This window comes from Mycetomoellerius zeteki, unplaced genomic scaffold, assembly GCF_001594055.1.
Source record: "Mycetomoellerius zeteki isolate Tzet28-1 unplaced genomic scaffold, Tzet1.0 scaffold228, whole genome shotgun sequence".
Classification (NCBI taxonomy): domain Eukaryota; kingdom Metazoa; phylum Arthropoda; class Insecta; order Hymenoptera; family Formicidae; genus Mycetomoellerius; species Mycetomoellerius zeteki.
The window spans coordinates 2,195,501-2,223,435 of NW_017257203.1; the positions used below are offsets into that span (position 1 = coordinate 2,195,501).

Genomic DNA, 27,935 nt, shown 5'->3' on the forward strand with positions numbered 1-27,935 from the left:
TTTATATGACGACTTTACTTAAACTATATCACTGTTTTCTCTTCAGAAATCAAGACATGTCGTGTGTCATGGTCATTGACAATACAGCAACAAGTAAAACAATTTGAGTAGAAGAATAGTAACCAAGGGGAAGTGTAATTGCACACGTAAAATAGGCCGAATGCGAATTCCAGTTACCCATTCGATATATGTTTAAGAGGACCGAGACTTAATATGGAGGTAGCACCAAGCGCACCCAGATTGCAGCTGCTTGTATTTCTCGCACCGTCTATTGTGATTATCGGTAAGCCGAAGTAACCACCGGTTTGAGCACTTAACTGCGACAAGGGTATGTAATTTTGAATGCCCAAGTTCGCCAAACGGTTTAAGACATGTGGCGACTTTAAATCCACGACCGGCAAAGCCAATTCCGTGCCTCCGTTTTGTGCCACGGTATCAACTTCCTTATGGTAAGTCTGTTTGTGCGTTGTTAACGCCTGAACTGTGGGATATTGAGCTGGACAAAGGTTACACCTTAAAAAGAAAGGGATCGATCAGTTCTATTCTCATATGTGTTACTATTTAAAGGAAAATAAAATCCGAGTGAGGTAATTATAACTTACCTGTGAAGCAATTTGCTGGTCGTTCGATGAGTTGCCATATGCTGCGTTAACATATCTTGATTTTGAAAATTCTTATCACATACCTGACACGTTAATAATGCTCTAGAAAAGATAAATATTGTGTCTTATTGTGTTTCATAATCGTTGATTAGTAAATCTAATGGCATAATTATGTAAGAACAAAATACAAGCGATGACATAGACAATTCTCACCTCGGCGGTCGACCACGTCTAACTACTGGCATCTGCGGTGGAGTATCCTGTGTAAGATCCACTGTTGGTGGTCTTGGAGGTCGCTCGACTTGGTCATTGATTGGCGATTTGTTTTGCTTGTTTTGTGGAACAGCAAACTGCCCTTCTTGCTGTTTTCTTTGTGAACTAGTTGGTATGATAGAAATAGCAGAATTCAGATTGAGCGCTGTAACATTTAAAGGCTGCTGTGAAGGTGATGGCCTCTGCTGCTGCTGGGAAGGTATTTGCTGTTTGTTTTGTTCACTTGTCTTATTTTTATTTGCAGCTGGAGTAACGGTTATACCTCGAGCTGCGAGGACATTCGCCACCGCCTTGGCATCGGATTTCTTTCCTCCCGGATTCGACGTGTTCTGGACTTGAGCTGGGATGGAACCTTCAGATTAGTAAAAGACAATGCTATTTTACTGTAATGCACCCCTTCTGCGAATATAGTAATATAACAATTCTCTTTGAAAGACCCATATTTTTATATACAACTGCAGCATACATGTGCAACAAAATAAAATTAACGGAAAGTAAATAGCGGACAAAGCATTATCTCACTGAAATAAATATTCAAAATTAGGTTCAGAGTAAGAGATTGGTTTATATATTTAGATACAGTGAGGAACTAAGGGTAAGAACCAATCATATCAAAGCTTACAATAGTTGCAATGCTGTTTTTTCTACTAAACGCAGTCATTGCAAAAACAAATTATACTTATTTTGTTTGTATAAAAGCAACTGAAAAACTTATTAGACGAAATCATAGAAACCAAATTTCATAGAAGAGGCACTTTACACAGGCGCATAAAAAAATGTAAGCAGTAAGAAAACTTAAAACGATTGATTTCAATCGAGTATTTTGCTGGTATGTTATAAACCTACCAGGTTGCCGAACACTTAAAGTGATTGAATCTGTGAGATGTATCGTAGAATCATTTCTATTAGTTTGTTGCGTGGTAGCTCCTTGAACATTTTGAATAACAGGTAGTCCGTCATTTCTCTTCTGTTGAGCTATGACATGGCAGTCTGCATCTTCATTTCTATCAGGTAATAGAACATCCATTCGCCTCTGTTTTGCAGAAGCGTTATTTTGTTGCTGTAGAGGTTGTTGCAAAGGCCTTTTCATGCGCTGCCGAGGAACTGGACCGGTTTGTGGTAACCTCGGTACCCTGAAAGTTAAAGATACTATCTAATGAAAATGCTCGCGTCTGTATGCAAGATCTACGCTTACCTGCTGTTTTGAACAACAGATGTCGACGGATACCGTCCCCGTGGAACTTGTTGGGGTATTTGGGGATGCATTTGCGGAGGAGGAGCAGGTATTTGAGGATATGGAGGATATTGATACAAATGCGTCATATGGGGTGGATAATGTATTCCTTGTGGTCCAGGTACTCTATACAATGGTGGTCGTCCTGGTGGTTGTACAAAATAATTTGGTGCAGGTATCATTGTGTTGGCTCCTGGAGGAAGACTAGGGGGCATTTGCGTCTGTGGAAGAGGCATACGCTGCACTTGCTGGGCCAGTTGCTGTACAGGTGGTGGTAGTTGTTCAAAGTTTACCGGCGGTATTTGCATTTGTTGGCCAGTAGCACCGCCTGTTGCCGCTGCTGCCACCGCTGCATTAAATGTCGGTGAATGCGTCTGATGTGGCGACGTTAAGGGCGAAGTCCTACTGAGTTGATGCGAACCATTCGTTGATGATACCTCTACAGATGGGACAGAAATTGCATGAGGCGAATGTGTGGGTTGGCCCAAATGTGATGTATTTGTGTTCGACGACAAATGATGAGGCGATAGTTGGCTCACGTTCGGCGAGAGTGGGGTACCATGTACCTGTGCCCGATGTATCGATACCTCCACCATAGAGTGGAAGATGAGATTGGTGCATTCCGGTATATTACACTGATAATGACCGGCTTTACTACGGTGTTCGTCTAGGTGGGTGATGTCTTTGAACTTTTCATTACAAATACGACACGTGTTGACAGTCTCCGCCAATTTCTCAAGGGGCACGTACTCTGCCGTTTCACTAGATGACATATTGTTTGACAACGACACCTCATTTGGATTGCGCCTCTGATGTTCAATGAGAAAGCTTTGCAAAATCGATCCGGCATTATCCATGTTAGCATCGCTACAAGTATCCCCCTGTTGTTCACTATCTTCCTTATTGAAGTCTTCATTGCTCTTGCTTGATAAATCAGATAGTTGATTCCAGTTGAAATTTTGTGTTTGCGATGCATCAGTCGATTCTCTGTTCTTATCTTCATTATTACATACTGGAGAACGTTCGCTTGCATGATTAGAAAATGTGAAAGATTTTGGATTAATGCTGATGGAAGGATTCTGTTCAAGATTATGTATTATATTAGATCCACTTCTGTCATCTTCTTCTTCTACTGATGAACTGTCAATTAGTTGACTAGCCGATCTGGAACTATAAAAAAAAACTAAATTTAGATTGCATTTGGTTTGAACATTCACATATTGTAAGTTTCTTTCTTTATCAGTCATTACATGAAAAAAATATTATGACTAAAATATCTGATAGTTACAGCATAAAAATTTGTGTGACCAGAGTGAATGCGAAGGCTATCACATATTTGCACGAGTTGAAAATTTACTATTAAGAAAGCTTTACAACAATCTAAACAAAGTAAATTTCTTTTTTATTCTATCCTGACATTTTCATCTTAAATCATATATATATATATACACATTATATACATATAATAACATTTTTGTCATTCAGTCACATAGCACATAAATTTTGAAATTTATAATTTAATAATTTTAGTGTAATATAACTGATAACAGAGGAATAAATGCTCTTTCTTATTTTCTTTTTGTTTCTGTTCCTTTCTATAAGCAACTCTAAAATGATAATTTTTGAGTTATGTTATAGTAAATGAGCAACGTAATAATAATCCGATAATAATAATGTAATATTTATTAATATCCAATATTACAATCCATTAATCTACCTTGATTGTTCACCGAGTTTTTTCAAGTTTTCAATAGTTTCTCTGCATGTCGCTTCCAAAGCGTCTGTTTCCTCATGATCTTCAGATTCTGAAAGCCTTTTTTCAGAACTGTCACAGTTATCGATATTTGGTGTAGTATCATCAACATTTTGATCATCCTTCTCAGATGGATTTGCCATATCACTCCCTACATCAGAGTCGCTCTCATTGATATCTGTGGACGGTCTTTCATTGTCTTCCAGAGGATTTTGATGATCGGTGTCCAACTTGACGTTGTCGTAATCATCCTACAAAGAGAATACAACAGAAAATGAAAAAAAAAAAAAAATTCTTGAAACTCAACATCAAACAGTCTAAAGGAAGACTCACTTGTTGGTCCACCATCACGTTTTCAAAAGGTTCGTTGATCGAGTTCTCCGCTGCCTTATCACCTCGCGGATCATTTTCCTTAGCACCTGCCACGTCTCTCTGTTGATAGTACTTAATAACAGGATAACAGTTATTGTTCACTACGGTGAAATCTTCCGACTTCGAGGACTTCTTCAGGGTAAGCTTCAAGGATTCGGCAGCTACGTTTTGCTTCTTCAGAGTCAACTTCAACAAGCCGGTCTTCTCAGGATCCAGCCAGTACGTTTCCTTTTTCACCTTCACTACTTTCGGATTCGCTACCCTCTTGAGGACAATGCGAAGTTTTCTCAGATGAGTGTTGATGTGGACACGCAACGGTTTCTTCGAAGTGAAACGTTCACCGCAAATGTCGCAATCCAGAAGCAGGTGCTGGTCGTTTAAGTTGTCGTTCGACGAGTTGGGAGTGCCCTCGCTAACGTCTGAAACAGAACGCATGGGGTCCCGGTCACTACACCTTCCCTGACGAGAAGGTTACATCTTCCCGTGTCGTGTTCGCGCCTGTATATCTCATTACACCGCGTGCACACACATCGTTCGCGCTCACGTACGTCGAAAGTTTGTTTGTGCGCAGAAGTTACATCGTTTCTGCGGGGAGGTAGGGAGAGAAAGAGTGAGAGAGAAAGAGAGATGAACGCAGGAAGAAACAGAAGAGCTAGAGAGAGAAAGAAAGAGTGGATTCGGGTAACAAACGTACCCGAGATAGCACGCCACTAAAGGTAGACCCTTAAATGATCGCTCCGTCCATAAAACGTCGATGAGCCACTTGTGATTTACCGCGCTTTCCTTCGGCGACGTTAACTAAAACCACTCATTCCTTCGCCGAGGTTCTACCTCGACTTGACGCGGTTATGCGCGAGCGCGCGTTTCACGCAGTGCGTCTTACGCAGAACGTGGGGGAGATACGCTTCACATAGATTATGTATATACCGGTTGCATACGTATATGTGTATTTATTTACATGAGAGGCGCGTAAACAAATCGACGCGCGCGATCAACACGCGCGGCAGCGTTCGGCGGTACGGTACTCGCGCAAAATGGCTGACGCCGAAGAATAATTGCCACTCTCGGCCGAGAATTGAAAACACGACTCGCCAATCGATACGCGGCTAAAGCGCGCGCCGTATTGGCCGCTTTCGTATCGGCGCGCGATTTCCCGCCATCGATTGGTCCGGCCGGCGACATTTATCGCCGCACTCGACGCCGCCGCGGCGAGTTCCGAAAGCACCGTAAAAGTGTTCCTGAAACACTTGGAACACTCGAATTCCCTCGCCGACCAAGTTTTCAACCATTCAACCTGTGAATCGATCGCTCATCCCAGCTTGTCCTAAGATTCGAGAGGGAACACAGAGGAACGGAGATAAAGGAACTTCAAGTTCGTTCGAGGTACAAAAGAACGAGTTTTGCGTGTTCATTTTAAAGAAAATACAAAAAAAAAAAAACCAAGAAAGGACTTCGGGACGCGAACGTAAATACAAGTAAACAACTGAGGACCGCTCGTCACGTTGCTTCGACGTGTTTTAAGAAAATTGGGGAAGAGTGGAAAATAAGCGACGCACACTTAGGTGTTCCGTAACGCGAGAGTGTGACGAATGAGTGGCGGGTGTCTCGTTGCTCGGCAACGTCATCTTCGTCGGCGAGGTGAGCGAGAGAACCTGTTCTCTGCCGGCGAGGAGTAAAAGCGGAGTCGCGATGGAACGTGTTCGTTATGGAAATTTATTGCGCGATTATGCGCGCCCTTCTTGCCGCGTGTTTACAAATTCCTAACCTATACGGCCGACGCGAGTCTGGCTCGGTCGACGCTGAAACGACCGGCGTTTTCCCAAGTAACTTTCGCACACGTTTCCGTTCAAACGAAGGTTTATAAAAGTACGACACTAGTGCTCGTTAATATGTATAAATGCGTCGAGTCACATGCGTACAATATTTATGAAATGTTTTATCTCAGAGATGTATATATCATAAATGTATATTAAGATATTAATCTTGATTTAAAGAAATAAGAGATAAATGCGAAAGAAAAAAAAGAATGTTGCTGAAGAAGCGCTTGAATACTTATACAACGAGATCAGACGCTGTAGCTGTTGATAGTTGTAATTCATAATTATTTATTGGATCGTATCTTTCATATGCCACTTTATAACATTTAGAAGGAAGTACATGTAACACGAGATGATAATAGGAGATACATAGAATTTCTTTGTGCAAAACAATAGAAACGGGGATACATTGCTAAACCGACAGTTATAAAAGTTTATCACAAAATTATAATAGTTCGCAAAATAACACAGAGTAACATAGAGTAATACTCATGAACATTATAAAGTATAATACCATCAAAAAATCATGAAAAGAGAATGTTATCAGAAACTGAGGGAAAATAATTTTTTTTCTTTTCATAAAATAAAGAAAAATATCAAGACAATTGTAATATCCATATACACATTTATCAGCACATCTATAAAATAGATAGATATAAATTGTTTCATTACAGATTTTCATTATTAAAAAACGTAGGACGAATATTAGGAGGATTCATCTCCAGAGAAGAAGCAGAAGCAAAAGTTAAAAGTACAGCAAATATAATATATATAATACATAAAGCTTAAGACCACTTCAATGGAGAAGATAAATTTTGCAAAAAGAATAATAGTTGATATTGATAGTAACATTAATTAAAAAATTCACTATTATAGATAATTTTTATTTAAATATGAAATTTTTAATATTTAAATTAAACAATAATGAATTTTTAATATTTAAATTTTTCTAAGAATGAGTCTTTCAAAAATATATTATTCAAAATTTGACATAAGAAGATGATGTCTCATATTTATGTCAGTCTGTACAGAATTATACTTTATAGAATTAGTATTAGTCTATGTTACAACTGATTATTGTTATACAAAACACGTACCGAAATTTTGCAACAGCTCCACAGCGCCGTCCTCATACATCTTATTTTTTGCAGAAAATTTAAATTCCTGAAAATCGTGATACAATCGGATTATTCATTTTCGCAATCTGCGAATAAATAAGCAATACTCGGAGTTTTATCGAGCAGACGGGAAAATTTTTTACACAACATCCGATTACATCAAATCTGCGCAAATTTATTAAATAATCAGACACGCAGATAGTCTCGCTTTAGCGAGAGGTTTATAACGACTTGCAATTTTCCTATTTAGCTTTCTCGCAAGTAACGCGTTTGTATATTGCGGCAAACTTTATACTTACAGACATTGTTGTCAACATCGGCTTATCCTTGGGTGAACAATCTCGGACGCTATAATCGGCACGAACATCGCGTACTATCAGCGATTATTGGCCAATACTAATACGCGCGCACTATCACCGGTTGCTCTCATTGAAACCCGAAATTCCCTGATTATTCTCAATTGAGTCTCCAATTTGAGAAACGGGCGCTCTTTCGGTAGCCGCACGAGTGAGCGCGTCGGACTCATAACAAACCGGAGCACAAGAAGAAGATTGGAGAGGTGCGCGGTACTACACGCGACACCGGCGACTTGACGTTTCTTTAAAACCTTCCGAATCGGTAAACGTAACAATGTTCAACGGTAGGTAAAGTCAATTAATTACGCGCGCTTTCTTGGCGCATTGAGCGGGAGACCGGAGGGTGAGAGAAGAATCGGCCTCTCTCATTTCGTCGCACGGACCGCAGCCGCGCCGCAGCTGCGGATCAACATAAAAAAAAGTGGTCGCTCTTTCTTGCCTAGATGCCAGTCACGCGAATATGATACTCCCGCGCTTTTGCTCGTGAGTAATTTTCTCTTACACATGATTACGACATGACGCGACGGTATCATGACACGATCACTTCTGTGGTCGTCCGTGCATACGGCACTACTACACTCGTTTCGCTTCAAACGGGATTCAGTGACGTGATGTGCATTCCCCGACGGCAGCCACGGCTATGATCCGTCGCCCTGTTCGCGTCCAGTCTGAAGTTTATTATTAGTACCGAGGTACCGATATGGGGGGGTAGTAGCAAAAGATGTAGGTGACGTCGATCGCGCACGAGCGGCAGGATAATTAACTCTTGTATGAATTGTTGAGGACGAGTTCAGAGTTTTCAGATACGTCGTTTTGTAAAGACGCGCGCGCGCGCGCGCTCGTGAGGTAGCGTGCGCCGTTTGCCGTTCCAGACGGCGGGATTATTACTCTCCCTCCCCCTTCTATCTCCCACCATCCAATCTTCCTCCCAACCCCCTTCTCTCTTTCTCTTGTTCTCTTGCTGCTCTCTCCTCTCCCCAACCCTCCTTCCTACCTGCCCTTGCCGCGTCTCTCGTTCGCCGGGGGGTTCACTCTTGTTATGCTTATACATACATATGCGTGGTGTATACTTACGCACGTATGTGACGCATGAGTGTTCAGATCCTTTGCGAGGAACCCAGCAAATATAAAAAGTATTATTTCGACGTGACGCGCAGCCAGCCAGGCAGTCCAAGGCAAACGGACGGACGGACAATAACAAATAGAAGGAGATGATGTTAAGAAAGAGAAGAGTGACACGAAAAGGAAGAAAGCGGTTGTGGTGGGAGCACGAATGAAAATTAAGTTAACCTAACGTGTACTCAAGTACGGGTGGGGAACCAATGAGAGACGGCGAACGTTCGTAACCACAACCTGTTAAACTATTCTGTGCCAGTCGTCCCCTTTCTGCGCGTACCCGCTTTTCCTACCATTCTCCCCTCCCTCCGTCTTCGCTGCCCTCTTCTACCAAGTTTCCTCTTATCCTACCCCTCGCCCCCCCGGTTTCCCTCTTTCTTTCTCGCTCGCACTCGTGCCACCAAATGCCGCGGCTTTCAACTGAATCCCTCATTCCGTGCAATTCCCCAGCAAAACCGTCAACGCCAACTGTCCAATTGCCGTCTGCCATCCATTGTACTTAAAAGCACCGCTGACGATTTACATCCATAATTTCGCGATTGTTCTTCTGGTTCCGTTGGAAATTAAAACTCCACCTATTTCTTCTCCGACACGTTACCACGTAGTCCTTGTGACATTGATCCACAGTCCGTGTCGGAAGTATCAACCAGCCTATGCGACTCAAAGCTGGCAATAGACCGTCATGATGGACGCGTCGTACTTTACTCTTTGCTGTAATTAAATTTCTCGCAGTTGGTTTAATCTTGTACAAAGTATAATTTATTATCGCGTACAATATATTTCTCTTTTCAATACAATCGATTTAAGTTAACTGCTCTACTCTACTTTTTGTGAAACTTTTAATCTTATCAAAGCTAATCTTGAAGCTAATCATGATTAATTTATAACTTCGTCTCAAGTTTCCTTATTTACTTCACGATACCGATTACGATATTTGGCGTTTGAGAAGTTCATATATGCATAATATGAGTAATAAATTGCATAATATTGCAATATATATAATACAGTCGTAGAATGTATTTAATATTTGTACATATATACAGGCTGATTCATTTTAAATATATCGATTTTTCTCTCGAAATAAGTGTTCCTGAAAAAGTAAAGTTCTGAAGTAATATAAATTTACAATTTTAGGATAGTGTATTTGCATGCAAATTTTTTATAACACGTTTTTGTGAGATAACATCCAAATAAAAAGATGAACCTATATAACTTTTTCATACAATTTCCCTAGTTATTTTGTGTATAATAAAATATGGAAATTGTTAAAATCAATAATTTACGAATTTTTCATATTTTATTCCAACATATTTTAATATAAGAAATATTTCCTAATCTATTAATTTTGTAACTTCACATTTAAACTTTTATTTGTGCAGAATAATTTAATGACAAAAATTGTGTTACACAGGAAAATTATACGTTTCTATTTTATATTATAAAATATCGTCTACATTGATATTTTACAAAACATGATTTGAAAAATTGCATTATTTACTGCATTATTCGTTTAAAATTCTAAAATTTTCGTTTGGAATATTTATTTGAAAAATATTTTATTCGAAAGAAAAATTTATGTCTCATAAAAAATGAATTACCTTGTATACAAACTGAAAAGACAAGCGAACCATATTTTTTTCAAAAACTGATTTGAAGAGGGAAATATATAGTGCACAAATAGTGTAATTGCATCCTGAATAACCAGTTTAGCTTGTGGAATTCACACGAGCAAGGCGTGGCCGGTAATGGTTAGAGGTCGATGAGGACGAATATAGTAGGGGAACTTAACGGAACCTGTCGAAAACGGCCGAATCTGCCGTCTATTGATCGTAACGAACCTCGGTCCCAGACTTCGTGCAGCACAATACCTGGATTCTATTTTTAGAACGTTAGTTTTTTTCAGGGATTCGCTCGGCAAACTTCAAACAAAAACTTGGAAAATGAGTAGAATTGATTTGAACTCATTTGTATGCCACGCCCCTGAAACAGAAGAAAAGAAAAACGACGCGTTTGCATGTAAACTATTCAAAACGGAAATAAGTATATATTTTTAGAATTATAGTTATACAGCTTAAAAATAGTCTTTAATTAAATATTTTTTGCGCACTTCGTTGCGCTAATCAACCCAATAACGTCATCATTTAGAGCGAATAGAAATCTGTTAAAGAACACCTCCAGACGCAACGCTTCGCTCGTTATCTACAATTGCGCTTAATTGCATACAATAGTCATTAATCATAATACTTGTTCGCTCATTTGTTTTACATTACGACATTTGTTTTACATGAAAACTCGTAGCCTGATGCTATTATCTGTTAATGCAATAATAAATATTTAAAAATTAATTAAAGCGGGGTAATCAACCAGTCAGATGTTGCTGCGATTCTGCGCTGTAAAGCTGTATGCATACAATTGGGTGGTCAAATATGCACCCGGTTGCCACTAGTATTTACATTCCGAGAAATACTTGATTATCGATCCCTCCCACCCCCCACTCTTCGCCACTTCCGTTCTACCGCTAGTAGAAACTCCATACTATGAGCAATGACTGCGTTAGTTTGGCGCAGAGAAGGTAATCCCCTTTATGGAGCAGGCAAGATTATCACGATATAGTAGCGGCGTAACTTTGGCACGAGAAGTGGGAGGAGAAAAAAGAGAGGTGGAAGAGGAGATTGCGACTGGGGGAAAGGGGTGAGAGGGAGGGAAAGGATGAAGGAAAGAGATGGAAGAAACACTTCGTACAACGTACATTGACCCACCATTTCTCTCTGTTACTTCCCCTCAAACTAATTTTACCACAGTTGCGCACAATATTTTAAGCTCGATTTCTTCTTGATGAGTTTTGTTCAAGTTACGTCCCTCGAATAAAAAGAAAGAGGGATAGAATGTGAATTCTCGATGTTTCGTTATTCATTACGAGACTGTATCTCACAATTTGTTCGAGCTTATCATAATACCATGTATAATATAGAGGTTGTAATTTGTATTCGTTATCAATATTAATGTGCAAATTTAAACATAAATTATGTATAATATTTTAAAACTCGATTACTTGAATCTGAACAAACTTATTAAAAATAAATTAAACTTTTTTGTTACTATAGAAGAAAATATGAATAAAATGTATGTAGTGAAATGAAAAAATCTTTCATTCTACACATACACTGTTACAAACTCTATGTCTGCTTTGTAAGGGAATGTATTATAAAAAATAAAAATATTCAATGAATATTAATAGCCTGCTGCAAAAGTAGAATAATATGACCCTTGCAACTTAGTCGTATGAATTATATCAAACATTTGCATTCAATATTTAAATATGCGATATAATATATTGTATTCCAGTTTCTGAATAATCACGCGAGGTAACGCTGTATACAGCATAATAACGAAATATATAGCTGTATATGTAGGTACATGTTGGTTTGTATAGCCAACGGCAATAACCGAGTACAAGCTAACATTACTCAACTCCAACGTAGGTTAATGCGCCTGCAGAACGGCGCAATAAAAATAATAGCTCTTCCCCTCTTCCATTCCGCCACTCCTCCTGCTGCGAAGGGCAGAGGAGAAATAGTGGAATTTTCCACGCTCGTACTGCGCTTGTGTCGCTGTTGCTGGTCAATCGGTCGCTGCTGTTGCTGGTACGCTTGCTTGTCCTCATCCTACGTGATGGAACAGCAGAAACGACCGACTCAACAGAGAGCGAATGCCTGGGAACGTAGTGGGGGAGGTGGGAGACTTACCCCACTGCCTGGAGTATCTTCATCTCCTCGCTTCCATTTCTTCGCTCCCGGGTTCTTCCTCTCTCATCCCGCATCTACCCCAGAGATCCATCTCTATCCTAGAACCTTCTACCCATTTACTGCTACCAATAAACTTGTGGATCGTTATAATGCAAACTCATAAATTCCTTTTTCTCTGTATAGGATGATGTCTTCATCTTATTTTTCTTTTATACTCTGCTTTACGGCTATGCAGGTATTATTAACATCCATTACTGATTACTGCAAAAACTATTTGTCCTTGGATTTTATGTTTTTTGAATTTTACAAATAACATTTTTTTTTTTTAAATCTAAATTTTCGAATCACATTGCATGAAAATTTTTAACGACAGCCATTATTCACGAACAGAAAAGTCTGATAAAAGTATTTCTTTTCACGTTGGATTTATATTTACAAAAGATTTACATTTCATTATAATTATATTTTCTTTTTTCCATATTTTTTTATATCTGCAAGCTCGATATATCATACGTTATTTTTTACGACGCAAAAGTAATATTGAGAGAAATATTACTCCTTCCTCAAGGCATATGAATAATTCTCTTTGATATTCCAGTTTTTTTTCTTGCATGGACGTCAAATATTATAATTACTTGAAAGGTAATTATAACATGCTAAGAGTACGCGCGCATGGTAATAGTTTATCAACAGCACGGTAATATTTTCTCATGGCGAGGTTAATGTATAACATGACCTCGTTTGTTGACCTCACTGGTTGCTAAGCACCACAGCCGTACCGGCATTACCAGAGTGGCATGGCGGAGTATGAGAAGGGGAGAGGGCTGAAGCTTTAGCGACGTTGCCAAATTGCTCACGAATGTGTACGTGATCTAACCAACTAACACGATGCAACCAACCAATCAGCAGGCCAGACGACCGTTCGATGCATTGAAAATTTCTGGTATCATGAACAGAACAGTTGGGCAATTATGTGCAGAACCAGCGAGATTAATCGCCCAATTGACAACCGTTTCCTCTCACGATAATATTTTCCTCTTTCCTTTTCCGTTCGTAAATTTTACAGATCCATTTATGTATGAAAATAATAATATAACAATTATATCAGAAAAATTTTAATATAATTTGTGAAATACACAGACAGTGTCTACAATAAAAACGCACATTAATATAGCAGCACGGCTGCAAAGTAAAGAAAAGAAAATATATTGATATACATATATTGATTTTGCTTAACAATAATAACAATAATTATTATTTTTAATTTATATGAAAATAATCTTATTGTCTCGTAACAAGTTGTTTTTCTCGTAACGAGCTGTTTTTTTATTCAAATTAAGCTCACAGATGTCATGAAGTTAAAATATCGATTGCATAATCAAGAAAAAGCATATAACAGTACCTAATATGCATTTAACTATTCCGCGATGATGCTGACTTGCTACATTCGGTCACGTTAAGTACTATTATGTAATCGGTGACCAACTTCGAGCAATTTACTATTCAAAGCTGCGAATTATTTTTAGCCTGCGTGAAGTATAGAAAGTCATGATCCAATTCTTGTTAATCTCGTTAAACGTATAAATTAAATACTTTACATTTCTCTTTCTCGATGTTGCAATAATAAACTCGTAAAATATATTTTATTTTCTCATTGGCAATAATAGATTAATAATTATAAAATATGTTATAGTTTGTTAAAAAAAAAGAGATAAAGGAACATATGTCATATTAAAAAGTACTAATAACATTTATATGCAACATATATAAGTCTAAAAAATGAATTGTTAAAAAACACTTTTAAAATATTAATAAAAAACAGATATAAGATTATTGCAAATGTAACCATATAATTGTATTTGCATTACAATTTAAATACGTGATTATAATTGTTATATGTATATTATAAGCCATATAAGAACTTGATTACTGTTGTACAATGTAATATTTATGTATAATCAAGTAATTTAAAGCTTCGTAAAACTTATTTGATTTATAATTTAAAATAAAATTTTTTATGTCACATAAATCTTATATCGTATAAAATGAAAAAAATACAGTGAAGTATAAAAACTTTATGTGCTCTTGGATCGCTTTCCCAACTTTTCATAATATATCTGCTTTTTTCTTGTTCAGTGGTACATCAGATCACAATTTCTTTAGAGAGAGCTGTTTTATAGCTGTGACTTGCCCCCTGAGAGGCTGACCTGGAATCAGTATGCCGATTCTGTAACTTTTAACGACAATGTCGGTATCGTTGCGCAGGTATATTATGGGCTTTCTACAATAAGCCATTACTTAAGCTTTAAGTAAGCCGTAAGAAATTGACCAATTATAGTCAATCTTCTCACATTCAATTAGAATTAGTCAATTTCTTACGACTTAAGACTTAAGTTTAAATGACGGCTTCTTATAGAATGTGTTATACATGGTAAAAAAGCTGCGCAACGACAATGCAATGATATCAAATTGTCGTTAAAAGACAGAATTACAGAATTGGGGTATAGAAGCATTTTGGTCTTTTCTTTTAGATATTTTTTTAGCGACATTTGGAAAAATAACCAGAGTGATTTTCTGTTTCTCTTTTCTGATAAACTTTCAACAATAAAATCGAAATATATGCGGAATCGAATCCGAAACTCATCGATTCTGACAAATAATTCGAATAGGCTCTAATAAATAAATCAATAAATTAAATTAAGTCTTTTAGAGCTGACACTAACATATATAATTGATTTAAAATTAAAAACGTGAATGGTTCGATCCTGTTTTCGATCCTCTTCAGTATAAATTAATAAATCTTATAATACAAAAATATAAATAAGGAAATCATCGATTATGAGTCAGTCGCTTTCATAATCGACCACGCGTTATTCCACATATTTGTTCCAAAAATATATAAAAAATATGTAAAAAAAAAATCATGAATTAATTTTTCTTTCAGGTAGTGTTTATTTGTTAAAAACTTGTTAAAAACAGATGCGATAAAAAATGCTGTCTACACATGTAGGGAGAAAAAAGAAGACAGTGTGCATATTATATTATAATATATTTCTATTCAATGTGTGAAGTTGATACAAATGCTGAGGCCGTATATTTTTAGATTCCGGACGTCTGGAAAAAATAAAGTTGAACAGCTTCTTAAGCCAAGTTCGAAATTTATAGGGGTGTTTGATGAAGCTTTATTTTAATCAACGAAGAATATTACAATGAAACATAAAATATAGATATATAGATTTATTTCCCTTCCCTCTTTTGTTTTGATATATTACTGCACTTTTTTCTTAATAAAAAAAATAATTAAAAATAAATTAAATTAATGATATAAAAGAGAAATAAAATGATTTCATTTACGTTGTGAAACATTAATACATAATGATCTATCAAATTTAATAATTATTAATAATTATTTATTATTAACAATAATTGTAATTAATTATTAACAATTCATCATAATTCATAATTAATAATTATTAAATATTAATTAAATATTAATTATTAAACAATGACTATTAACTAATTATTTATTCATTAATTATTAATATAAAGTATATTGCTTAATTATTTATATAAATTGCATTATTTGAGAAATGGGCGTGTCAAATATGTCGATCGATACTGAATAATTCCATTCGTATTTAAATTTTGCTACCAACATGATTTGTTTGCTCTTCTAAAACAGAATTATTCTTTATTTAATATTTTCTTCATCTCTTTTACGATTTTACTTATTTTTTGTTATTTATATTATATCTTAATTATTAAGCAATAATTAGAAAGAAGAACTAGTGAGAATCAAATGCAATTCTCAGTATGTATAAAACGATTAACACAGTTTGAACGTACATAATTTGAATGTTTCAATTTTGAATCATTCAGCAGTCTTAAAATATATGAAACAATAGCCTCACATTCTCAACCGCACGTGATAAGAACGATCCTGAAGCTGTAAGTTTAATAAGTGTCAATCACAGCCGGTTGATAAGTCTAGTGAATTATGGACTATTATAACAGGTGAAGCAAAGAATAAACGACCAACAGCGCGAATGAATAACAGTGGATAACCTATCGTGGACAATACACAAATGGTACAAAAATAAATGTAATAAGTGTAAAAAGAGGTATAATTAATAAATCAATAGACAGTCAGTAATTAAAATATTTAAAATGTCAAGAAGTCGGAAATTTAAAACGCACAAATACACTGTTAATAATATAAAAAAAAGAAGGTTATTGTTTAATATATTTTAAAATTATTGAAGATGGTTTGAAACTAAACCGAAACGTATCTTCAATTCAAATTATGTATTTAATAAATATTATGTTTTTAATAAATTGTGTTAATATCATTTTTTTATTTTACATTTTATATCGAGTAGATTTCGAAGAATGATTTGTGAAGCAATAAAGAGGACATTCGTAATTTTATACATTTAATAAAATTTGCAGTTTGCATGCTGGCGTATTCTTACATCATTCTAATATACACTATATATGAGCGTTAGATTAACTTTTGCTAAACAAAATTGTACACGAGATTGAAAATTGAAATTTGAAATTCTATTTGAATTAGCTATCATCGAAAACTTGTATTCGATGGGATCAGGAGACATGGCGCTTAGCCAAGCGTAACAACACTACCGAGGTTTCTTTTACGCGAGTCCTCGATTGATATTACACAAATTGTTATATTTTTTAACTATCTCAGTGTTTGAGATATTTTAAATAAAATGTTTAACAGAGGAATTCCAAGTAATCTACTCATTGTCAGTACAGCCTTGGAGTATACTGTAAGATATAATTTTACTGTCAGTCGATTTTTATATACCTAACTCACTTGAGGATTCTTTGTTTTACATTTGTAATATATGGGCAGCAAATGTGATATACGAGATTGTACGGAGATAATGAAATTAATAATTAGTAGTCATGGATCTGTAGAAACTAAAGAGCACATGACATTATAATTCAAGTTCTTAAATTATATATAGTTATTACGTAAAAACTATGTTGTTTATCTAATTATTACATGTTGCAACGTTTATTTTCAATTTTTTTCGTTCTGCTGTTTAAATAGAAAAATTGCAGAGTCGTACGGCAAAACGTGATGGACTTACTAGTATTTTAAAATGAGTCATTTCAAACTACTTGCATCAGGGTAAAAATAAAATTAAGTTAACTGGATTCAATATAGAATAAAACTCAATATATCTTACTCGTTATTTGTGATTGCACTATGAATTTAACAGAGCATTAATAAATCATGTGGGTTATCTGATTCGATTGTATAAATTTATTGCTCAATTTGTTCATTGTGTTACTGTTATTAAAGCAAAATGCAGAACGCTGTAATTGTCATGTAATATTTCATCATATTTATAGATATTTAGTTTATATTTTCGACACGTTTGTTTAGAACCAAAGAGAGAAAACTTTGCAAAGTAGAATCGATACGGCCCCAATCTAGGCATACTAATGTGAATATACACACATCGATTGGTTTTTTGATAGTTTTGTTATTCACGACCATGAATTTTAATGCACTACTAAACATTTACCAATCAGTTTTTAATTTTGAATTCAGCAAAAAATAAAACTTAGGTACGCTAAAAAAGTTAATTTTGAAAGTTTTTGTATTTTCTAAGGTTATACAAAAATATGTATCTTTTTGTTTTTTTAATTGCTTTATAACTTATCCAAATTCAAATTAAAGAAAGTTATTTATACATTATCAGTGCGTTCCTCGCTCTGATGAAGTAAACGGTAAGGTTTACGAAACGTTAGTATTAGCAATAGATCATAACACGGCGATAACCCGTAAACCCTTTGGCACTTCTGAATATCCGTGAAAGCCTTAAAAGTATTACTATTTATATATTCTTTTTAAAAATACGAAACGACCGGGTAAATAAGAACACAAATATGATAGAGCACGCCAATGAAGAGTCAAAGATTTTAGATGTTTCAAATAATACGATCCTATATATTCTTTGTTGAATCGAATATTTAAGATATTGTTTTTAAATTCAATACATTAGAGATCTTAAAAAAATCTTTTAAAAAGAAGTATACATCAAGTACATAAAAATAATAGTACCTCATTATTAAAAAAATTGTTTTAATGTAAATAAAAAATTAATTACTCAAAAAGATATAAATCAATCCAATTAGCCAAATATTACTGACAAATCTATAATTACAAACATTTTTAAAAATAACACATAGTATTTTTAAGTATTGACAGAATTTTATTCTATTTTTCTATAATTTTATTGTGATTTCATTAAAAATCGTATAAAACGAATTTAAAATAAAAGTAAGACATAAAAACATGTCATGTCCAATATTTCTACAAACATCTTTTTAATTTAATATTTCTTAGATTGTAAGACAGTATATTTTTAAAGCGAAAGCCGCGATTCTGTGGAATTTGATACTACTTACAACATTGCATTCTGTGAAATTTGATACTTCTTACAACATTGCATCATTGTAGCATCAGTAAAACTATACAATTTATTATTTTCATATTCTAATAATATTCATAAATTTTTAAATATTATTAAACATTAATAAGGAGGTATTAATATTCTTTTCTATTTATAAAATTTATGTACATTTTATATAAATATTATATATAATAATTTTTTAAATTCTTGATTAATTATTCTTCCAATTAATTTATGTACGTAATTCATATATTGTACAGATTGAAAGATACTACATGCTTTAATACAACTCGAAAAGCGAAAACTTCGAATAAATTTACCTATAAGCGCTTCTTTTTTTTTATTATATAACTTGATGTTGCGATGTTATCTCGCAATGTTTGATAATACTCCAATTAAAAATTACTTGTTTAAAATATTACTTTAAAATGATGTATGGTTTTTAAGCTGCTGTACACATTTTCCGTAGCCATAAGATGTACCATAGCCATAAAAATTAGCCAATTAAAAATTTAAAAAGAATAATAACTTATTTAAAGTATTCGAAGTATTTAAAGAGGATATTAAATTGACAGATGTGTCCCCTATCTATTTTATATCTTTTTATACATGTATATCACATCGATCAATAGTATACCTAAAGAATCAAAAAATTGTTAAGGGTCCGTGTACCGGGAACTCCGTAGGAAGATTACCCTCCTAGCATTTCGCAATTAGGTATAATCTCTTTTGATGATGCGAATAATAAGGATGAGAGGAAGTTTTGTCTGTATTAAATTCAATGTCATTCATGAATCTATAGATTCACGAATCTTTTACGAGTCTTTTACGAATCTATAGATTCGTGAATAACGTTGAATTTAATACAGACAAAACTTCCTCTCATCCTTATTATTCGCATCATCAAAAGAGATAAATATGTATACTATTTATACGTATAATATATAGTTTTTATTGTAACTTATATTATTTAGATTATAACGAAATTATTATAACTATGTATAAAATTCTTTATATTGAATTTTTAAAAAATAAATAGTAATCATTATGCACACATATAACATATGGCATGTGTATGAATAAACCAATTTGACATTTTCAATGATTGGGTGGCTTCTTATGTCTAATATTAGTGAGTTAGTCATTATATTTATCTAAGGGTACGGTCGAGTTGTCGTTACAAATACTTCGAAGCATTCGATTGATCAATTTTATTAATTGACCAATAAAAAAATGCTTCGAAGCATTTGTAACGGCAATTCGACCGTACACTTATATTTCGAACTACGCTGATTATTATTTATGGTTCCATTCTAAGCAAGCAGACTCGTAAGGTTCATAACGTGTTCTCGTAAAATTTGTATATAAGAATTTGTGACTAGTATTCTAATTTTATGCGTATGTATCATAAGACGTATGATTATTCGTAAATATCTATGATTTCTTGTAAATTTTATGGCTAGTAAGAAACTCTGCAAAAATATTGTATAAAGATATAAGCACTTAAAAATTCTTACAAGTCTTACAGAAGTATGTTACGAGCCTTACGATTCTGCTTAGAATTTAGGTATTAGTTTTAAAACGTAGCTTTATCAAAGGTAGAAATTTCGTTTTGTTATTAAATTAATGTACAATATATTACTAATAGTAATGAGCATCTTATTAATCTTACTTTGCTACACGAGATATTTATTACGAAAATTATTACCCTAGGGGTCGAATCTCCTCTCTATTTTCTTTCTATTTTCTAGAAAGGGCGTCAGTTAATCACCGAGACTTCTAATGAGCTTCTTGTATAAAACTTCTCTATCCTATTCATCATACTATTTATATTCAGCCGAGATATTTTTTCACAATAAATTTCACATATATATACGTGGTTTACACGATATTTGTTAGTAATATAAATTGTATATCAACTTCATAACGTCAAATAGCCTTTTATTGATTTTTAAACAAAAAAATCAGATACTAATATTTTATGATTATATAAAAATAAAGAAAAACTACATAATTTATTATTCATTACCAATTTGTCTTAAATCTTTATGCGCAAGGCATAAAAATTAAATTACGGTTTTCTCTTAACAAAATAACAACATATGTTGTTAAGAGAAAACAAAAAAAGAGTTTATAGGGATAAAAAAATCGATTTTTTAATTTTCGCTGATTATTGTAGTATGACTGTTTAAGAATAGAATGCTATTGATTTTATTACGATATTCACAAACTCTCTTGACGAAATTAGAATTGAAAATCTGAAGTAACGCAAAAAACCGATAGGTAACGGCAGTTGGGTTGGGGACAACTATTGTTACAGTGAGAAACCTTTCTTTAGAAGTATACTTATCGAAATAAGATATCCGTTCTTTGAGCTCTATTATTATAGACCTATAGCGTGTCTTCTCTATAGAGAAGACTAAACTATAGAAAACTGCGGTTCAACGCCTAACGGAGAAAACAAAGACAAACTTATTTCTCTGACTCTCTCTTGCAAACAGGGTTAGCCAATCAGTGAATTCCTGACAAAAAACGTAAAAAGTTCAATCAAAATTGAATCAGAATGTCTAGAAATTAGTACACCCCTATTCCTCGATGGTGCGCTTCAGTACGTTATAAACTTCATTGGTTTGTTGTCTGAACTAGTACACATTTTTTGTACTTAAAATGAAGTAGATATATGTATAATATTTGGAATCGAGTTTGGTAAAAGCGAGAAAGAAAGTTTTAGTATATTTCATTGGAGCAACAGGAATAGGCTAGAAACAATTGTTGGAAGAAACACAGACCGAGATAGATTTAGGCTGGTATTCGTAGTCCGATTTTATATTCAAGATCATTTTAAATCTGGTCATAAGCAGTCATAAAATTCCATCCGATTAATAAAATGACCGTAGAGCGCGTCTTCAGATTATACGATCTTGAACGTTAAATTGGACTGTAAATAGACATCATACTACAGTGCCGGCAGTTTTTAAAAGAGATATGCATATAGTTTCATTTAAAAAAACGTAACGTTTAGACTCTTTAAACACGTTTTCTTGAAAACATTTTTCAAAAATTTTACTAGAATTACTTAAAACAAGATAGATTAGAGAAATATTGATTAGAGATTTATAGAAGTTATTTATCATACATATTTTTATTGACTGAACCTACAATGGAATTTACAAAAAATTATCTATTGTTATAAATAATTCCGATTTTTAAGCAAAAATTCAAATTTTGCATTTATGTTGTTATCATCTTGTTATAACATTTTTCTAATAGTCTATTTTAGGTTCAATCTGTAAAGTGTGCTAAAGAAAACTAAAACAGAAAATAGTAAAATTGTTTCCTTAAAAGTCGAAATCGTGGAAAAATGCGAGATATATATTTGAAGATATTTAAAATTTCCGAGTCTATCTTCAATGATAGAAAATTCCTCTATTTTTTTCCATTTAAATAATATAAAATAAAGTTGTTAATTGTAAATTGATATAACATCATGATAAAAAAATAACATCAATAGCTTATGAACTGTCATGTACTTGTAAGAATTGATTAAATGCTTTGTTAAAATTGTAAAATGTAGTGTCATTTTTAGTTTGCTACTGGTTGAATTTAATTTTTGTGAAACAAATAAAATAATTTTCTTTCTTTTGGAACAATACGAAGTTGGGTAATTGTTGTTATTATATGTTGCATTATTATAAGCATATCCATCTATCAGAACAAATACAGTTTTTATCTCCTTTTTTTACATGTCTTACCAACAATGAGAGAGAGAGAGAGAGAGAGAGAGAGAGAGAGAGAGAAAGAGAGAGTTGAAAATTCTATTTAATTCGAACAGATGATACGGATAAAAAACAATTATCGTACCTATATTTCTATTTGTTCTATGAATATTCTCTAAGAGTTTACGAAAATAAGAACAGATTCGTATGATTCTGTTTCTTGTGCATTGAACTGCATTAATTGTTCCTTATCTTGCTGTAATATTTGAAATTTGTTCATTCGTTCTGCTCGATCAATATGAGATAATCGACTCAAAATCGTAGAAGATTCATTAGAATTTTTCATTTTAAATAAGTAAACATCTTTACAGTAGATTTTGAGATGTTATCTTATGAACCTATTTTGCTACGTATTATGTCACGTTTAATATGCAACACAAACGTAGTGTTGTGATGTTATTAATATATCTTCCAGACTTGTAACATTTTTATTTATTTTTGACAATCTCATCAAATCATAGAAATTTGGAATGAAAATTGGGAAGAGATGTAGAAGTTGAACCTAGAAGTTCTACACCTAGCAATTTCCCATTACACGAAGAGATACATATAAATTCTTCAGCTTTAAATCTGTCAAGATAGATTTTGTAAAGTGCCTGCTATAAATTTTGTCGACAAAAAATTATTGATTGATGTAGGATATCTAGCAATGATAAAACACTGGCAGAAACGTAGAAAAGTTTGTTTTATCAACAAAATATGATGATATGAAATATTGATGACAAAAAATAACCAAATTTTGATATATTTACCGTACAAATGAACAGAACCACATTTTAGAATAGAGCAGAACACACAAATAGAGCAGAATCGCACTTGATAGATACTCTATTCGGTTTCTGCTGCCAATCTGGTATCAAGTTATATATTAGCATTTTGCGAAGCACAAGCTTAAAGTAGTTGATGAATCAATTCTGCAGAACATAAACTAACATCATACTAATGTTATAATTTCTTACTCAACAATGTAACTATTATAACATATTATATCACATTTATATTGTTGAGTGAATAATTATAAATATAATATTACTGTTTGTTTCTGTTCTGCAGGATTTGCTAGTAATTTCTGATTAAAATTACTATCCATGTGCATGACCATGGTTAGATTGCTTACTGGGTCACGATTTGCCTAACGAAAAATTATTGTGTGGTCAACATACTGGGTCACAGATTTTCAAAAATTTCCAGCAACTCCGAATGTGTCGAAATTCATAGGTATCGAAAAAAAGTTCGTTGAATCCAACTGTTTCCTTTCGGAGCATGCTTCATGATCAATTGTCCGTGCTACTCAACACGACATATCCATTCGACAACAGTTCGTTTGCCTTGCGCTTGCTGCACTCGAATTATTTGCTCCTCTTTTCAACGCCTGGATATATACGTTTAGATCTCATTTCCGAGCGTGTAAAGTATCTGGGAGTGCAGATGAGAGAAACCTATATCATGTCCGCGACAATCTGACGAATCAAATTATCGACAAAGTTCTCGCACGTCGTTTTCGGATCTCGATGTCATTTTATTCCACCGAAGAGAGTAAGAGACGCTTTTTTCCGTTAATTAAATTTCAAACTTGTTTTCCTATTCCACCGTTCGATACATAGAAGGTACTTAGGCTGCGTTCCACTTAACGCTCGCAACGCTCGCGAGCATCGTTTGTCCTTGTTTAACATTTGATAAACAACAAGGATGAAATGATTCCACGAGCGTTGTGAGCGTTAAGTGAAACGCAGCCTTAATGTTTGTTGGTTAACGCTTGCGCTGAATGTATCCGAGTGCATTGTTTTGTAAACAACAACAGAGTTCGGCCAACACACGTCGATTGTCAATTAATAACGATTGACAAGTCAAAATTTTAATCACGTGTACCTTTTCACATTGAGTAAACAAAACTTTCCTGTCTTTTGTTTTTTGGCTAACAATTGTGATATTGTAATTACAAAACGTGTAATAACGTATATGAAGTAATTCGATTTTTTTGTTGTCCATAATGGCGTATTTACGTTGTCAAACGAGTTCAATTGATCTGCTTGATTGTAATATAATTAATATGAATTATTGAATCACTATGATTTGTTGAATGCATGTGTGATTGTAGATAAATAATTATGTACAGTATATAGAAAATTACAATTTTTATAAAATTACAATAGCTTGTCGCACAAAGGCAGCCTTCGCAGAGAAATGAAAATTTCTTGAATTTAATTTAAAAAAATATTCGTCTAATATGTCTATGTAAGAAAATTAAAAGTGTTTGGTTATCTATCTATTGTAGATAGCTGGATCTAAAAGAGTTGGAGATCATCGACAGCGAATGTTTACCACCAAGTCAGTAAAATATGTTTGGATCACTACGTAGCAAGTTTCAGACAGTACAAGAAGGTATATCTGCTAGGTAAAAGATTTTGTATATTTACTGCCTCTTATCATACTGTGTAAAGATGATATGGATAACATTAACGTATAATGATAGAATTTATAACTGTTCTTAAATTATGTACTTGCTTGATATGATAAAAATCATGTACTTACGATAAAAATAAACTACAAAAGATAGTATAGCAACATAGAGAGTAGCAATTTTTGCAACACCAGAATATCATAATTGTGATTTTAGTATACGTGGATTGTCGACTCCTGAGCATCCAAAGAGCAAAAAGTCAGCCAATGTAAGGAACGTAAATTATGATGCTGGAGCAGACGTTTTACATCATTTCCAACTGCAATGGAACGAGCTTCATGAGCTCGCTGAGGAAAACGCAGGAAAGGCTCAGGAAGCAGATGCGCTGATATCCTCTATTTATGATAAACTTCAACATGAATGGAACAATGTTACATGCTTAAACAATACCTTAGCTTACATTCCAAAGATTAATAATGCGATTCAAGATCTCATGGATCAAATAGGTAGTTTTTCTCTTCAGAGACAAAACATGATAAATTAAAATTCGAATAGAAACCTAATCATTCTAAAATTATTATTTATTATATCTCCAAGGAAATTTACAAGAAATGTTCGAAGAAGTTGAAGGAGCTTTGTATCGTTTGGAAGACCTAAATGAAATGTTAGATTTACAAAGTAGACAGTTGGATCACAGGTTCCAATTGGCTTTGTACAAAGAGAAGAAATTGATAGAATTAAATAATTTCAAAAGTAAGCACGTTATGCGATGAAGAGGTGCGATGAAGTTCAATCAACATTTTTTCATGATTTATATATTTCAAATTAATTTTTTTAGCAAAACTAACTAATGAGCACACAGAGAGACTCTCACAGCATGAATTAAACCTGCAAAAAAAATTGAAGGAACGACGAGAGACTTTTGAGGAAGCTTTTAAAGAAGATCTTGAAGAATACAAAACAACTGGATCCATACCAAGTATGTCTTTTACCTTTATGTATTTTCATAAAGAAAAGAAAAAGAAAATGTATGTGAGCATAAAAATAAAATTAACAATAGTTTGTAGAAATATCTGAACGAGAATATTTAAATGTAAATGTAAATCTGTAAATTATGAATAATTATACACTATGAATATTGCACGAATATATTTTATCAGATATATGTTCTTGTTTAGATATGATTGTCTTTTTCTGCATAATATATTTTTTACAAAATAATAGTTCTTTGTAGCTTTCCAATTCACATTGTGGCATATCTAAAGAATATGGAGATTTGCACTAACTGGTATAATATGCGTAAAATATTCACAATGTATAATATTCATAATATTTAAATTTACATTTCGAAAATATACTGAACCGTATTCATTTTTGTTTATCATAATTTTATTATCATTAGTTCAAAAAATATATTTTCCTTTTACAATATATATTAATAAAAATAATAGATTTCTTCTATAATAATGTTTAATTGATTTTATTTTGTTCATTCATTACAAGATAACAGTTCAGTTTCAGCGACTTCTCAATTATCATTATGTACATACATGACTAATTTATCTGTTTCAAATTTAGAGTTACCAGTCTCTGCGAAAGGCCCATCCTTGGACGAGATAGTATTAGACATTGATTCAAAGATATTTGATGAGTTTTTAGAGAATTAGAAGCAGAGAGGATTCAGATAAGTGTTGCTGCTTAACTTTTTTATTTGAAGATATAGCATATAGCATGTGCGACGAAGAATGATTTTTAACTCTGAATTTCTTACAATTAGATATTAGGGCTGTGACTCATTGTCAGACAATTTAAACTTATTAATAGAAAAAGTGTAAAAAATTAGTGAAAAATTTCTCATATGAATGCTTCCAATTTTTCAGATGCCTAAACTGACTTTTAAATTTCGCGAAATTTTGTACAGTCGCAAATGCAAGTATATTTTGTGAATTGTATTATGTATTATTTACTATTTGAATTGAAGGGAATTCAAATTTTATCCCGCAACAATTCTCTCATATGTAAATAGATGTAAGAAAAAATGTTATTTCGTTAAATTTCCTTAATTGTATCACAATTAAACAAAATAAATTGACATATATTAATTATAGATTATTTTAGAACCTATACATTTATATCTAACGAAATATGCTTAATAAAATTCATATAATTCATAATATAGGTTCATCTTTCTTTAATACTGCAGTAAATTTTTTATAGCAAGCAAATGTTGATATAAAAGCATCTGCTAAAATACTATATTTTTTAATGTAAACTTTGCTCTTTCCTCTTATCAATAAACATGATAACTTTTGCATTTTTTTATTCTGATACAGTTAAAAATAGCAGTTTATTTCTAACTGAAAAAATCTCAAATCAAAATATATTAATTCTTTGAGATAATAAATATCACTTTTAAGATTTTTATAAATTAAAACAAATTATAAATTTTATATTTTAATTGCTTAAATGTGTGTATTTTTCTTTTGTATGATGCTTTCTTTTATATTTTCATTTATAACACCTACCTGCAATAACAGGTTGCGTGTACTTGTCAATAATAACATTCTTTCATCATGACGGTGTTTTGGCAGATCGTAATGTTGAAGCGTGGATCACACAAATCAGTGTTAATTTTCAGTTCCCGTTTTATGTACAAAGCTATCACAATCACAACATCAAAATTAACTTCGCAAAACGTAGCGCCATGCAGTGGAGATTTGGAGAACCGTGACACTTGATTGCTAGGAATACTCACCGTTAGGATATCGTGTGGTGTGATGCCGGCATGATACTCTCTTTCTGAACAGTTTCGATTCGCCGAGTATTCGTTAGAAAAGTCGATTAGAAGAAAAATTCAATTTATACATAAGTCTTAATGAACTGAAATAAACACTTTTCAGGTGAGCGGTTCTTATATGATTA

The 27,935-nt window shown here is 33.5% G+C and overlaps 2 protein-coding genes across 8 annotated transcripts; one reads left to right on the top strand and one right to left on the bottom strand.

Annotated features, from left to right (window-relative positions):
* On the bottom strand, window positions 1-8,371 carry LOC108723314 (uncharacterized). Of its 4 annotated transcripts, none has more exons than XM_018448982.1 (10): window positions 7,469-8,371; window positions 7,149-7,215; window positions 4,196-4,653; window positions 3,827-4,113; window positions 2,403-3,279; window positions 2,071-2,330; window positions 1,722-2,008; window positions 816-1,227; window positions 603-704; window positions 1-513 (listed from the first exon to the last, which is right to left on the bottom strand). In XM_018448982.1, the coding sequence occupies exons 1-10, from the start codon at window positions 7,484-7,486 to the stop codon at window positions 174-176; spliced, it is 3,108 nt and encodes a 1,035-aa protein (XP_018304484.1). In that variant the 5' UTR covers window positions 7,487-8,371; the 3' UTR covers window positions 1-173. The 4 variants fall into 4 exon arrangements, with proteins under 4 accessions (XP_018304484.1, XP_018304485.1, XP_018304483.1 ...); XM_018448983.1 differs by having other exon boundaries at window positions 816-1,020; window positions 1,138-1,227; window positions 2,071-3,279; XM_018448981.1 differs by having other exon boundaries at window positions 816-1,215; window positions 2,071-3,279.
* Dysb (dystrobrevin binding protein dysbindin) lies at window positions 5,499-26,976 on the top strand. Of its 4 annotated transcripts, none has more exons than XM_018448986.1 (6): window positions 5,499-5,617; window positions 24,888-25,007; window positions 25,230-25,519; window positions 25,611-25,766; window positions 25,852-25,992; window positions 26,592-26,976. In XM_018448986.1, the coding sequence occupies exons 2-6, from the start codon at window positions 24,952-24,954 to the stop codon at window positions 26,678-26,680; spliced, it is 732 nt and encodes a 243-aa protein (XP_018304488.1). In that variant the 5' UTR covers window positions 5,499-5,617; window positions 24,888-24,951; the 3' UTR covers window positions 26,681-26,976. The 4 variants fall into 4 exon arrangements, with proteins under 4 accessions (XP_018304488.1, XP_018304486.1, XP_018304487.1 ...); XM_018448984.1 differs by lacking the exon at window positions 5,499-5,617 and adding an exon at window positions 23,883-24,148; XM_018448985.1 differs by lacking the exon at window positions 5,499-5,617 and adding an exon at window positions 24,258-24,494.
* Window positions 26,977-27,935: the final 959 nt, after the last annotated feature.